Consider the following 13,486-nt stretch of genomic DNA (forward strand, 5'->3'; position numbering starts at 1 on the left):
AACATTTTAAGAAGTATTACAATAAAGTGACATATAATTCTGAGTGTAGTGACATTCATTAAGATCCTTTTATCTTAAGAGTTTAATAAAATAAGATATTCAACGAATTCCATGAAATAATGGTATGTGAAAGTACAACCTTTAATGTTTTTCCATAACTAAATTTTCTAATATGTTTAAAAGTTTCTCATTTAACATGGCACGTGTATATCATGTCATCTCTACTTTCACATGTGGTACTCAGAAAATTAATTATGCCTTGTGTGTGTACTTATCTTCAACTCAGTTAAAAAACAGTTTGTGTATAGGGCCTGACAAGGTTTTGCAGTTGAGGTTCTCAACTTATCTGAGGATTACACGTTCAATTCTCCCATCCTCATTTGTTTAATTGTGGGGGTTTTACTGAGGGAGGTTAATGGAAGTTTTAATTAATAAAAAAAGAGTGTCCTAGCAGATGGCACTGGATACTGTTGGTTAGCTTTCTTCTAAATTAGTATAGATGGGTCTGCAGTTGCTCTGTGTAAAATTAAACAAACAGTTTATACACATGTAGTACTTATGTAGGTAATTTAAAGAGTTGCATTACTGATTTGACGAATAGCCCTTAAACTTTTTTTGTTTGTACCAGGAAATTTCTAGATTTATTTTACTAATACTACTAAGAATTTTGAAGGCAATTATTTCATACTTAATACAAGAAATGTCTTAGATACAGGTTAAACCTGTAAAAAGAACTTTAATAGCTACTGGTTTACTACAGTTGTTGACAGTATTAAGTCATTACAAATAAACTAATATATCTTAATTTAGTACAAAGACACTTATTCTGTATCACAGTAAGTATACAGACACAGCTTTGTTAAACCTTTACTATTTGTTCATACTGATACAAGTTTTCACAAAATTAAAACCCATTTTATGTTAATAATTCAGGTTTAAATACATTACAACACATCTATAAGACAACAAAATTACATTTATTGACATACACTTCAGAATATTCAAGTGGAATTATATGTGTTTACTTAACCACTACCAGCAACCGTTTGGCTAGTTCAAGTGCACCCAGGTCTCGAGAAATAGCAATCTATATCCAACTGTTTAATAAAGACAATATGTGTGACCCACTTTAACTTTTACAGACAGTTGCTTAACGTAATTATACGAGATTTCCTTTTATCAAAAAACCTTCAAAGTTTGAAGAAACATGTTAGCAGTGAATGACAACATTATAATCAAAACCATGTTACATGTTAAAACCATCCCTTTTTATTCATCTTTTCATATTTGAACATGTTCAACTGGATACTACTAGCGATCTCTTCTGCTGTTCTATTCTGTCCATAGTAATCGACAAATTGACCCTCCGGGTCAAGCAGATAAATGATGATGGTGTGATCAACCTGTAAGCAAGAAATATTACAAACTATTGAAGTTAGTGTATAACAGATGAGTTTCAGTGTAACAGTTTCTCATAAGATATTACTTTTACAAATATAATTATACTAAAAACATAATATTAACAATTGCTGTTACTCTATTTTATTTACTTACTAAAGGCACCACTCTTACACACTATCAGTTTATTAACAAGAGACAACATTATTAAATATATAATGTATTTTAAACTATCCAATAGGCTTTCTGGGAATCAAAACCATTGTAGTGCTGTAAGTACTTAACCTTGTCACTCACCTATTGACAAGAATCGAATGGGACAAGTATCTTCTACATTTATAACAGCTCTAACATCAAGTTACAGCAATGGTCCACAACTTTCTCCACCCAACACTGTCTTTGTACAATGAACCAGTAGGAGGACAAGATTAATAACATAAAGATTTTTAATGATAAACATCTTACTTTTATTTCACACTGGACGTGATCAACACAAGCATGGCTGCCACAGAGAGTGATGGGGACTTCTGCCATAGAGAATTACAGGAATGTAAAACAAACATGTTCTGTAGCACCAACTTATGTAGGACTCCTCCAGCTTATTGATGGTCATAAGAACTATGTTACATTTCTGATACCTGCTTATTTAGATATTAACAACAGAATATCTTAATTAGATACACTTACAATGTAATCATTGTCATCATCCCTTGGACCTGCACTAAAGTAAACTCGGAATGCTTTAGTAGCCTTCTGAATTTGTTCCTTACTGCCAGTCAATCCAATCAACTTGGGTGAAAATTCTGAAGAAATACAGAAACTAATATACTAACTGACACTTACACATTCAATAAATATATAGTTACTAAACAGTATAAACCTGAGTTTGCGATTATTGAAAAGTATCGCGAGTCAAAAACGTATGAAAGTAACATTACTGAAAAGAAATGTTACCATTAAGTACCCACAGTAAACAGTTGAAATAAGAAAAATTAAATTTGAATTCAATGACCAACCTAAAAAATTACTGTATGTCAGTTTAAATACTTTCTGTAACTCCATATCAAATTCTTAAAACTAGTTTTCATTATTTTCGAATATTAGGCTTATAAGACTACATGCACTGGTCTAACAGTTATGAAATAAATATTTTTAAACTTTACTAAAATGTGTTATTGTGATGGAGATCCCCCCCCATTAGGCAATAAAAGAAACACAACACGAATAAAATAACTATATCAAAGACAGATGGGGAAGTATTGAAATACCACATAAATTAAAACTATTCACATATATCATGATGTTTGGATATAAAATGGGAGGATGGCTATCTCCCACTGTTTACTATCTCTTTCATGCTTGACAAACATACCAGATGGAAGTTTTCATCGACAACTCTTTAAAATCAGTTACTTCTGTAATTTTACTAAACAAAGTGCTAACACTTAATAAACCATATATCACTTAAGGTATATTTTTTAAATACTTTTTCCTGTCTCCAAACCTTGTGCCCAGTAACACAAGTAACCTCATCAAGGTCAAATTAATTTGAGGACTAGAATAATATAATATGGCTGTAAAATAGCTTTAGAATGTATACATATGTAGTGAAGTGAATTACAGTGTTAGTTAACATTTCATCTTGTTCACTTTACAATGTGTACATGTGTAGTGTGGTGACTAGTACCATCCCTGTCCATGTGTTATACTTTTAAGATAGTAGTGTTATCACAAACTTCAGTCTGTTCATGTGTTATATTTTTATAGTGCTTTGTGTTATCATACCTTTTGTCTATTTAGAGATTAGCTCATTTGTCTCCTGTTTATTTTTACTATTTGTATATATTTCTAAAACACCACCATAATACATGTAAAATACTGGTGATGTAGTGTTGCCATGGTACCTATTGTATTACAACTATGTTATTATTCTTGGTGACAGAAAATGCAGCATGTGGAGTTATTGTATTTCAATGTCACCATTTTAATTCGTTATGTCCTCAACTGTTGTGATGTTTATTTCCAACTTCTGTCTAAACCTATTCTACTTGTTCTTTAATTGAAGAATAGTTTTCCATCCAACAAGTGGCAAGTTTTAACACTATCTTACATCTTGTATTTAAAGCCACGTTTATTAATATTCTTCATGTTTTAACTTCCTTATAATACCTTGAAGTTTGAAGTAAGTTCTGTGTTATTATAATGAATCTGTTTATTACTAGTTTGGTCAATAGGTATCATGAATGGTGAAGATAGTGTTTAGATAATTCTTCCACCAAATTAGGCCACTAAGATTACTTTTTGTAGCTGGAATCCTCAGAGAAACATTTTGAAAATACTATGTATGTTAGAGAGTTTGTAAATAAATTATAAGTTGATTATCATTCATTGTCAGGTAAGCTTTTGAATCTTTTTGGTGTTCTGAGAGTTGAAGTAAATTTTGACACTGTTACCATTTAATGTTTATATTTTGTCTCTGCTAGAAACTTAAGTAATGTGCACATTTGTGTTTATTGATCAAATTAGAGACCAGAGTGAATCTGTGACTGCTTGTATGGAATAACTGCTCTTCACATCCGAGTGAAACTTGGAATCAAGGAACGTTGTACAAATGCAAAATATGTGAGACATTTACTGTAGTCAGCTATTACGTCTTCAAAATGTTTCTAACAGTTCAGTTGTAAATCTAAAACAAATACAACGAGAGCTAACTGTCAATTCTTATTACCTCTTGTATAGGACGCAACTGCTTCTACATTATCTCTCTCAGGATCAACTGTGATGAAAACTGGTACAATCTTCCGATACGTTTTCTTGCTTTTCTGTATGTTTAAAAACATTGTAGAAACAAAGTTTTGTCACAGGTTTGTTACATATGTTATTACCACTTTCACTAAACAACATTCTAAATGAAACACATAAAAAGGTAACTAGAGTATGTAAAAACGTTTCTTAAAACATTAATTGAAACAATAAAAAACTATACAATAAGTCAGCTACCAAGGCCATGATTCATTACTGTTAGGGGGAAGTAGTAACAAAGGATTATCAAATAGTTATTTGATGTGTGGAGTGTAGAAGAATAAAAAATCTCTGAAAATTAACATTATTAGAAATGTATCTATTGACGGCTAATCACACAAGGTTTATGTTCATCAGTAAAGCATTAACATACCAAACTTAACATCACATTTTTATTAACTTCCATAATTTATAATTAACTAGTGCTAATGAAACATCTATGTTCCCACTAGTGTTATACCATACGATTAAATCATCCCTTAACACTTTTGCCCTGGCAGTTTAAAGTATTAAAACACACTTTACTAAAAAAACTGTTTGTTTGTGCACAAAATCCTTGTAATGTTTACTAAAGTCTACCAAAACTTTGTGAAGATACATTTAGTATATTAGAAGTTAGCAGCATATAAATTGTAACAAGTACAACTGGTTATGAGGTTGATCTGATGGAGTTTGTCATTGTTTAAAGGGTCTACAAAGGTTATAATGACATTATATAGGTCAATGATTATGCAATATCTAGAGTAAGATATTCAATATTGGACTCCTTACATTAAGAAGGTCACTGAGATGTTGAAAACAAATTCCAAATATGACTACTGGGATAGCGACTAGGATAGAAAGATTGTCATATCATTCATGGAGAGGTTATACTGAAAACAGAAGAATTGCAGGGGATTTATCTGAGATGTTTAACATTGGTATGATAATTAATAGTGTTAATGAATCATTTTTTATATTTAATGCTATAAAGAACAAAAATATAAATTACACAGAGTAAGAGTCATCTTCATATGTGATAGGGTCATTGACCTCTAGTACATGTTGCCTTCAGCAATGGTTGATACAATTAATTTAAGAAAGGTTTTATAAATAATTGAATCATACAGGTTTGGTTTTAATGTTTTATATTTATTTCATAGCTTATTTCAGTAGACGAGATGTACCAACAGGTCCCTTGTTGTCCAAGAATTATACATATGCAATATTCATACATACACTTTCTGAACAGTAAGATACAGTTTCATCACAGAAACTAAATCAGTGTGAAACTGACTCACCTAAAATATCCACAACTTCAACCATCTTCTCAATTTCATCTGGACATATGTCTGGACAGTGTGTAAAGCCAAAATAAAGAAGAACCCATTCACCAAAGAAGTCTTGACTAGAGCAAGGCTGACCTTTTGAATCAATTAAGTCAAAACTTCCTCCAATGGAAGCTTTCCCTAATGCTCTCTTTCGTTCTTTGGCAATTGCTAAAGAAAGAATGATCTTATGAAATCTGTTTATATGCAATGTAAACAGTAAACAGTGTATTCCAAACAATATAACTGTAAAAGGTCAATACTCAAATTTCAAATATTAAAAGACACACACACAAATATTAAATATATATATAGTGAACTTAAATAATTACATCCAAATGAAGCCAAATAAGTAAACAAAACCCCATATTAAAAACAGCAAATCCAAACATCTGATTAATTATATTATAATCATTAACTTTTAAACCACAAACAAAACACATTAAACAACATATACTGCAGATTTTTTAAAAGATCCTAGGATACGAGCTACAAGTTAAAATATTTATCATTATAATATGTACACACACACACACAGATACAAAAATATTAAACACGCACACACACACACACACAAATATTAAACACGCATTACACACACACACAGATATTAAACACGCATTACACACACACAGATATTAAACACGTACACACACACACAGATATTAAACACGCATTATAATACACACACAGATATTAAACACGCATACACACACACAGACAGATATTAAACACGCATTACACACACACAGATATTAAACACGCGTAACATACACACACACAGATATTAAACACGCATGCACAATACACAGATATTAAACACGCATAACACACACACAGATATTAAACACGCATAACACACACACAGGATATTAAACACGCATACACACACACACAGATATTAAACACGCACATGCACACAGATATTAAACACGCATTAATACCACACAGATACAAATATTAAACACATTACACAACACAGATACAAATATTAAACACGCATTACACACACAGGATACAAATATTAAACACGCAACACACACAGATACAAATATTAAACACGTGCACACACACACAGATACAAATATTAAACACGTGCACACACACAGATACAAATATTAAACACGTGCACGCACGCACAGATACAAATATTAAACACGCAGTAACGCACGCGCAGATACAAATATTAAACACGCGCGTTACACACACGGATACAAATATTAAACACGTTGCACACACACAGATACAAATATTAAACACGCGTGCACACACACAGATACAAATATTAAACACGTAATAAAACACACACACAGACAAATATTAAACACGCGTAACAACACACACACAGATACAAATATTAAACACGCGTGCACACAACACACAGATACAAATATTAAACACGTGCGCAATACACAATACAGATACAAATATTAAACACGCGTTGCACACACACACAGATACAAATATTAAACACGCGTACACAAATAACACACACACACACACAGATACAAATATTAAACACGTGCACACACACACACACAGATACAAATATTAAACACGCGTTGCGCACACACACAGATACAAATATTAAACACGCGTTGCACACACACAGATACAAATATTAAACACGCGTTAACGCACACACACAGATACAAATATTAAACACGCGTTGCACACACACACAGATACAAATATTAAACACGCGTTGTACACACACACAGATACAAATATTAAACACGCATACACACACACAACAGATACAAATATTAAACACGCATACACACACAATATGTACAAATATTAAACCGCGTGCATAATACATATGTTTAATATACAATATTAAACATATGTATATGTATGTATACACATACATACAAATATTAAACACGTACACACACACACATATACAAATATTAAACATGTGTATATGTATGTATACACATACATACAAATATTAAACAGGTATACAGAGAGAACATTGATACTGAACAGTTACGTAAAGTAAAATAAAACATAATCAAAAGGAAAAACTGCATTAAAAACAGCAAATCCAAACCTCTGACTAACGTTAGTTTATTATAAACAAAAACAAGCTGAAATAAAAATAAAACAACATTTAAGTATGGCATATTACAATTAAAAATGGGTAAACTATATTTCTTTAACAAAAATATTTACAGCCTAGCCACATTAGAAGCACATTATTTAGATTTAAATATTAAAATAATTGAATGATATCACTACAAATATTTTTTGATAAAAGAAAATATTTTTTGTTTTCCATATATGGTTTATCCTCTTCTTATGTACCATAACCTTCAGTTATAAACATTATAACTTCATAATTATTTAGATTTTGTAATATTTTATAATTAATGTTGAAATACTGAAACAAAAATTAACAGTTAATGTATTCAATAAACAAACTAAATAAAATAATTTAAATATTCTGCAACAAATATAAAGAAATAAAGATTAAAGACGTTTTACTAAAAGTTTCTGATAACTATTTTTAGTTTTGAATGAGATCATTTAAACAATTTGTCACTACTTTACATGGATGAACACCTGACTGCACATAAAGGTTTGTTTAATTTGGCACTACTTTACATGGATGAACACCTGACTGCACATAAAGGTTTGTTTAATTTGGCACTACTTTACATGGATGAACACCTGACTGCACATAAAGGTTTGTTTAATTTGGCACTACTTTACGTGGATGAACACCTGACTGCACATAAAGGTTTGTTTAATTTGGCACTACTTTACATGGATGAACACCTTACTGTACATAAAGGTTTGTTTAATTTGACACTACTTTATGTGAATGATTGGTTGATTAGTTGGTTTGGCATTTTATGGCACAAAGCAACTTGGCTATCTGCACCAAACATTTGGTAAAAAGTTGAAATTAAAGTAAATTTAGTAGAATTCATAAAAGGAAATTAAGGTAAAACAAAACAAAGTTTGAAAAAAAACGTAAATGCATAAAAACCAATGTTTACATTTGGTCTACAGCAGTAAGAGAAAAACTACAGTCATACAAGTTGTAAAGGACTTTCTGTAGCATAATTGTAATTATCATAACTCACCAGGAAGACTAACATGCAAGTACAAAAACCAACGTTAGTCACCTGAAGTTGACCTTTCCAGTCCTGGTTAAGACTTATTTGACTTTACGGTCATTTTCTAATTTCAAATCGAACTAGATGGACTGTGATTCTAAAAGAGAATCACATTAAAAAAGGTCGAATATATAAATTAAAAACTTAAATAGCATTAAAAAGATTAATAGCCTTTAAAAAAAAACTAAAAACATCTTCAATGTGGACAGTGTCACCATCATCAATAACACTGTCTAATGTTATGGACAAACACTGGGACAGAACATATTTAAAATGGTGCCGTCGTTGAGAGTCTTAACGACTGCAAGACAGTAAAATGCGACTTATTGTGACCTGAGTGTTGCCCAGACTACACATTGGTGCATCAGTTCTAGATAAAAAAAAAAAAATGATGAGTTAAAAAACTGTGACCAATGCGTAGTCCAGTTAGAACAACTTCCTCTTTCCAATCCTTATGGAATAAAAGATGGCCAAAGTATAGGGTTTTATTTGGAAAAGCTTGTTTTCATTTTGCTCACTCCAAGTACACTGCCAGCTGGCATGGAGCCGAGCCTTTAATACAGAACCATAGTCCATGTATGGAACAGGCACAGTGGTGATAGTGCCAGAGTAGATAGATTTAGCTACGGTGTCAGCGAGCTCATTCCGCAAATACCAACGTGGCCTGGTATCCAGAAAACTGGATAGAAGTAGATGTTAAAGAGAAATGGGCCAGTCAGTTTTGAATATCGGTAAGAACAGGGTGTGAACTAATGTGAAATGATTCCAGAGCCAGTAGAGAACAAAGCGAGTCAGTATAAATAGTGCAGTTTGAGTACTGCTTAGCTTCTATGTGATCCAGAGCAAGAGAAATGGCATACAGTTCAGCAGTGAACACAGAAGCTGTAGATGGGATTCTCCCCACAACCACCAAACCACAGCAAAGCCCACATAGTCACCTGATTTTGAGCCATTTGTGTAAAAAAAATGGAAGGATGGTTCGAAAAATGTTCAGTGAATAACGGACAGTTTTTTCTATCAGGAGTGTCTGCTTTTCTCACATGTCTTAAAGATAGGTCACATTTGAGAATTGTAAGAAATCATGGTGGGATGGGCTGACCAGTGGATACAGTAATATCATCCAAGAACAGACCCAATTCTTCCAACTGCACCTGGATACAAAAGCCAAAAGGGACAATGGCAGATCGTTTGTTCTGAAAATGTATGGCCCACAGAGGTAGGAAAACACAATCCCAGATGGGATGCTTTGGTAAGGAACGAAGTTTTGAAGCATAAAGTAAAGACAGTTGCAAACGGTGTCAGGTGTAAAGAAGGTTCATGAAAGTGCATTAGCTCTAAACTAGAGAAGTTCGGAAAGCCCAGGTGCAGAGTCAAGTCCTTAATGATGAATGTGATCCAGCATCTTTAAGGCCAAGGTTCTGGCAAAGCCATAGACCAGTGATCCATAGTCAAGTTTCATGGAATAATAGCAATCGTAAATTTAGCATAGAACACTGATCTGCTCCCCAAGTGGTGGAAGAGAGAACACAGAGGATGTTCAGTGCTCTTGTACATTTGACCTGTAGCTGCTTGATGTGTGGTATAAAGGTCAGCTTACAGTCAAAGATAAGCTCCAAGAACTTTGTCTCAAAGACCACAGGCAGCACAACTTCACTGATACAGAGTTCACGATCAAAATGAATACCTGTTGGAGAGAAAGTGCATGCAAACAGTTTTAGAGAGAGAGAGAAGTTAAAGCCATTTGTTGTGGTTCACTTCAGTAAATGATTGAGGGCAGTCTCTACCTGCCGCTCAATATACCTCATGAAATAATAATCAGTGATGAAGAGAAAACCCACCTGTAGAGAAAATGTTATATGTTAAAATGGCTGGTTTGGGTTGAGAAATGCCCCACCAACATTATTTATAAAATACAATGTGATAACTGCCACGACATCTATATTGGAGAAATAAATAGAAAAATGGAAACCAGATTCAAAGAACACAAAAAGTCACCTTCACATGTTTTTGAACACTGCAAATCAAATAAATACAACATAATCATAGAAAACACCCAAATACTAAATAAACAAACACAGAATTACAGAAGCCTTACTTATACAACAACTGAAGCCCAAAGTAAACCAATACAAAGGAACACCTTCATACCTATATTAAAAAATATAATCAAACATCTAAGTAAGCACACCCTATACATTCCTACACTCAGTTACACAACCCCCTTCAAACACGTGGTCAGCTATCGATCAGTTACCTCTTTCTTTCTTTGTGAACCTGACGATGACTAAAGAAGGTTGAAACATTGTTCACTCCTCTACATAAAAAATGTTCTCAACCCAAATCAGCCATTTTACATATATAATATACCTCATGATTGATGACTGACACGAAATGTGAAAGTCGCTTCATGAAAGCCCGCTTGGCAACAGTAAGAGGGAGTTGTTCAGTGATGGCATTAATCTTTATACAGAAAAGTGTGACACTCAAAACACAGCCCTGAGGGGTTCCAAATTCCTGTAGAAAAAACGAGAAAGTGTTAAACCAAGACAAACTTGGAATCGCCTGTCTATTTAAAAATGTTTAAAAAACATGGACAAATGGCCATGTAACCCATATATGTGGAGGTCTCGAAAATACCTCCACGTTCTATTCTAGGCTTTCAGTGTCAAAGAATATTGATAGAAGATGTCATTTGAGAAAGGCTTCTGATTGACGTTTCAAGTTGAATCAGGTGGTCCATGGTGTATTGTTGTCATTTGAACCCATGCTGGGTGGAAGAGAGGAGATTGTTTGATTTCAGGAACCAAACAAGACAAGCATTAACCATCCTCTTTAAGGTCTTACACAGACAGCTCATCAAAGCAATTGGATGGTAGTTTGAAGGAATCTGGGTATCCTTCCCAGACTTAGAGAAAGGTAGAACAATAGCCTGGTGCCAGACATAAGGAAAAACATTCTCCTGCCAGATCTGACTAAAAACAATTACAAGAATAGCAAGAGAAGCAGAAGATGAATGGCAATGCATTTCATAATGTACATCATCAGGGCCAACCAATATACTGCCAGACCAATGAAGGGCCAGTTTGAGTTCCACTAGTCTAAATGGACAATTATAGTCACAGAGAGAATCAGCTCAAAAGGAAAGAGGTGATCACTCTACCCAAATCTTGATAGCTAAGAAGGTGGAGGAAGAAGCAGAAATGCTACTCTAACCCAGCAAAAGCTTTCACGTGAGAGTATCAGCAACGCTCAGGTATCAGCTACTTCCTGACCATCAAATAGCAAGATCGAGAGGGGGACAAAATCATATTTCCCACTGGCCTTTTAAATCTTGTCCCATATGACTCTGGAACAGGTGGTAGAGGATATGGTGGTTGTGAGCTTAATCCAAGATTCCTTCTAGCTTTGACATCTTACCCACTGAGCATGTGCATGGGCCTGCTGGAAAGCAATGTGTGTGCAAGAGTGGGATACCTATGAAAAGTATCCCAGGCCCATTTTGAGCCTTCTGTGCCATGTGGCAGGCAGGATTCCACCACGGACAAGGATATCAAGGGAAACATGTTTAGGTTTTACGAATACATTGAGCCTGTATTATACAGTCAGTTACTGCTTACAGATGATGGCAGGATCAAGTTCTGTGAAAGCAATAAAGTTTACTTTATCCAGCTTCCACCAGAGCACGCAGGTCAGGTTGCATCCACCATGGCTAGTCTCTCTCAAAATTATAGGAAAATAATCACTGTCAACCCTCTATGAAAAGTGGGAGAATTGTGAAGGGAGCAAATTGAGAGATCTACAGCAGTAAAGGACTGACTAGGAGCATGAAAATAAGTAGAAAAACCAGTATTGATCAGAGAGAATACGTTCTACAGAGCGACCCCTTCTATCAATATCAGCACTTCCCTAGAGGGGATGATGTCCATTAAAGTCCCCCAGGATTAAAATGGGAGACGACAACTGTTCAATGACAGCATCAAGGTCTGACTAATCATAGGTCTCTCCAGACAACAGGTAGAGAGAACAAACAGTGATGGTATGACCTAAGGAAACACAAATGGCTCCAACCCCCAAGGGTGTATCGAGTGGCAAAGACAGGGTGGGCACATGCTGATCAACCAACAGTGCCACCCCTCCATGCACTCATTCATCACACAGCTTGTCATTCCTGTACAAAGAAAACTGCCAAAAGATGACTGTATTGGCAGGTTTCAGAAAATGTTCCTGTAAGGAGAGACATACAGGATGGTAGAAAGCAATCAGTGTTTTGATGTCTTCCAGATTAGAACATAAACCTTGACAGTTCCATTTTATTAAGGTGGCCATTTTTACTTATATGTAGGTGAATTGGGTGGAGAACCCTTCTGTTTACTACCACGTCTTTTTTCTATACAGTCTTTATTTGAGGGAGGTCTATCGACCTCCATGGATCCTGCCCTCAGTCAATTGGGCAGGTCTTTGCTGTTGGAAGAGGATTCCAGTGACTGAGGATATGAACGAATTATCATTTTGCAGCTTGGAGTGGGAGAAGAAGATGTATCCAAAAAAATGCCTGTACCTGGAATCAAAGTAAGTGGATCTTGGGATTTGCTAGAATGTATGTTAGGGAAAGAGATGGTTGTTGAAGTTTATTCAACTTTTTTAACCATGGAGGTCAAAAGACTTTTCATTTAGTTTGAGAACAATTATTTTAGGATCACTGTAGTATTGGAACTAAGTGCAGCAGCATACATCCAAGATGAAGAGGTAGACAGCAGCTTTCGAGGGTTTGGAATGTATGGCTGTACTCTGCAATTAAGATAACTTGCCTTGGTGGTGGCAGGTAGACATGGTGATGTAAATGTCAGAATG

At 34.3% G+C, this 13,486-nt stretch overlaps 1 protein-coding gene across 1 annotated transcript in view; it reads right to left on the minus strand.

Moving 5' to 3' along the window:
* Positions 1 to 1,120: 1,120 nt before the first annotated feature.
* The window catches only part of LOC143235813 (protein SCO1 homolog, mitochondrial-like), a 16,417-nt gene continuing 4,051 nt past the window's right edge, over positions 1,121 to 13,486 (minus strand). Inside the window, 5 exon segments of the mRNA XM_076474007.1 lie at positions 1,121 to 1,403; positions 2,086 to 2,201; positions 4,127 to 4,199; positions 4,201 to 4,220; positions 5,481 to 5,704. Coding sequence (XP_076330122.1) covers positions 1,254 to 1,403; positions 2,086 to 2,201; positions 4,127 to 4,199; positions 4,201 to 4,220; positions 5,481 to 5,704 — 583 coding nt within the window. The 3' untranslated portion in view covers positions 1,121 to 1,253.

Source organism: Tachypleus tridentatus, chromosome 12 (assembly GCF_004210375.1).
Source record: "Tachypleus tridentatus isolate NWPU-2018 chromosome 12, ASM421037v1, whole genome shotgun sequence".
Lineage (NCBI taxonomy): Eukaryota > Metazoa > Arthropoda > Merostomata > Xiphosura > Limulidae > Tachypleus > Tachypleus tridentatus.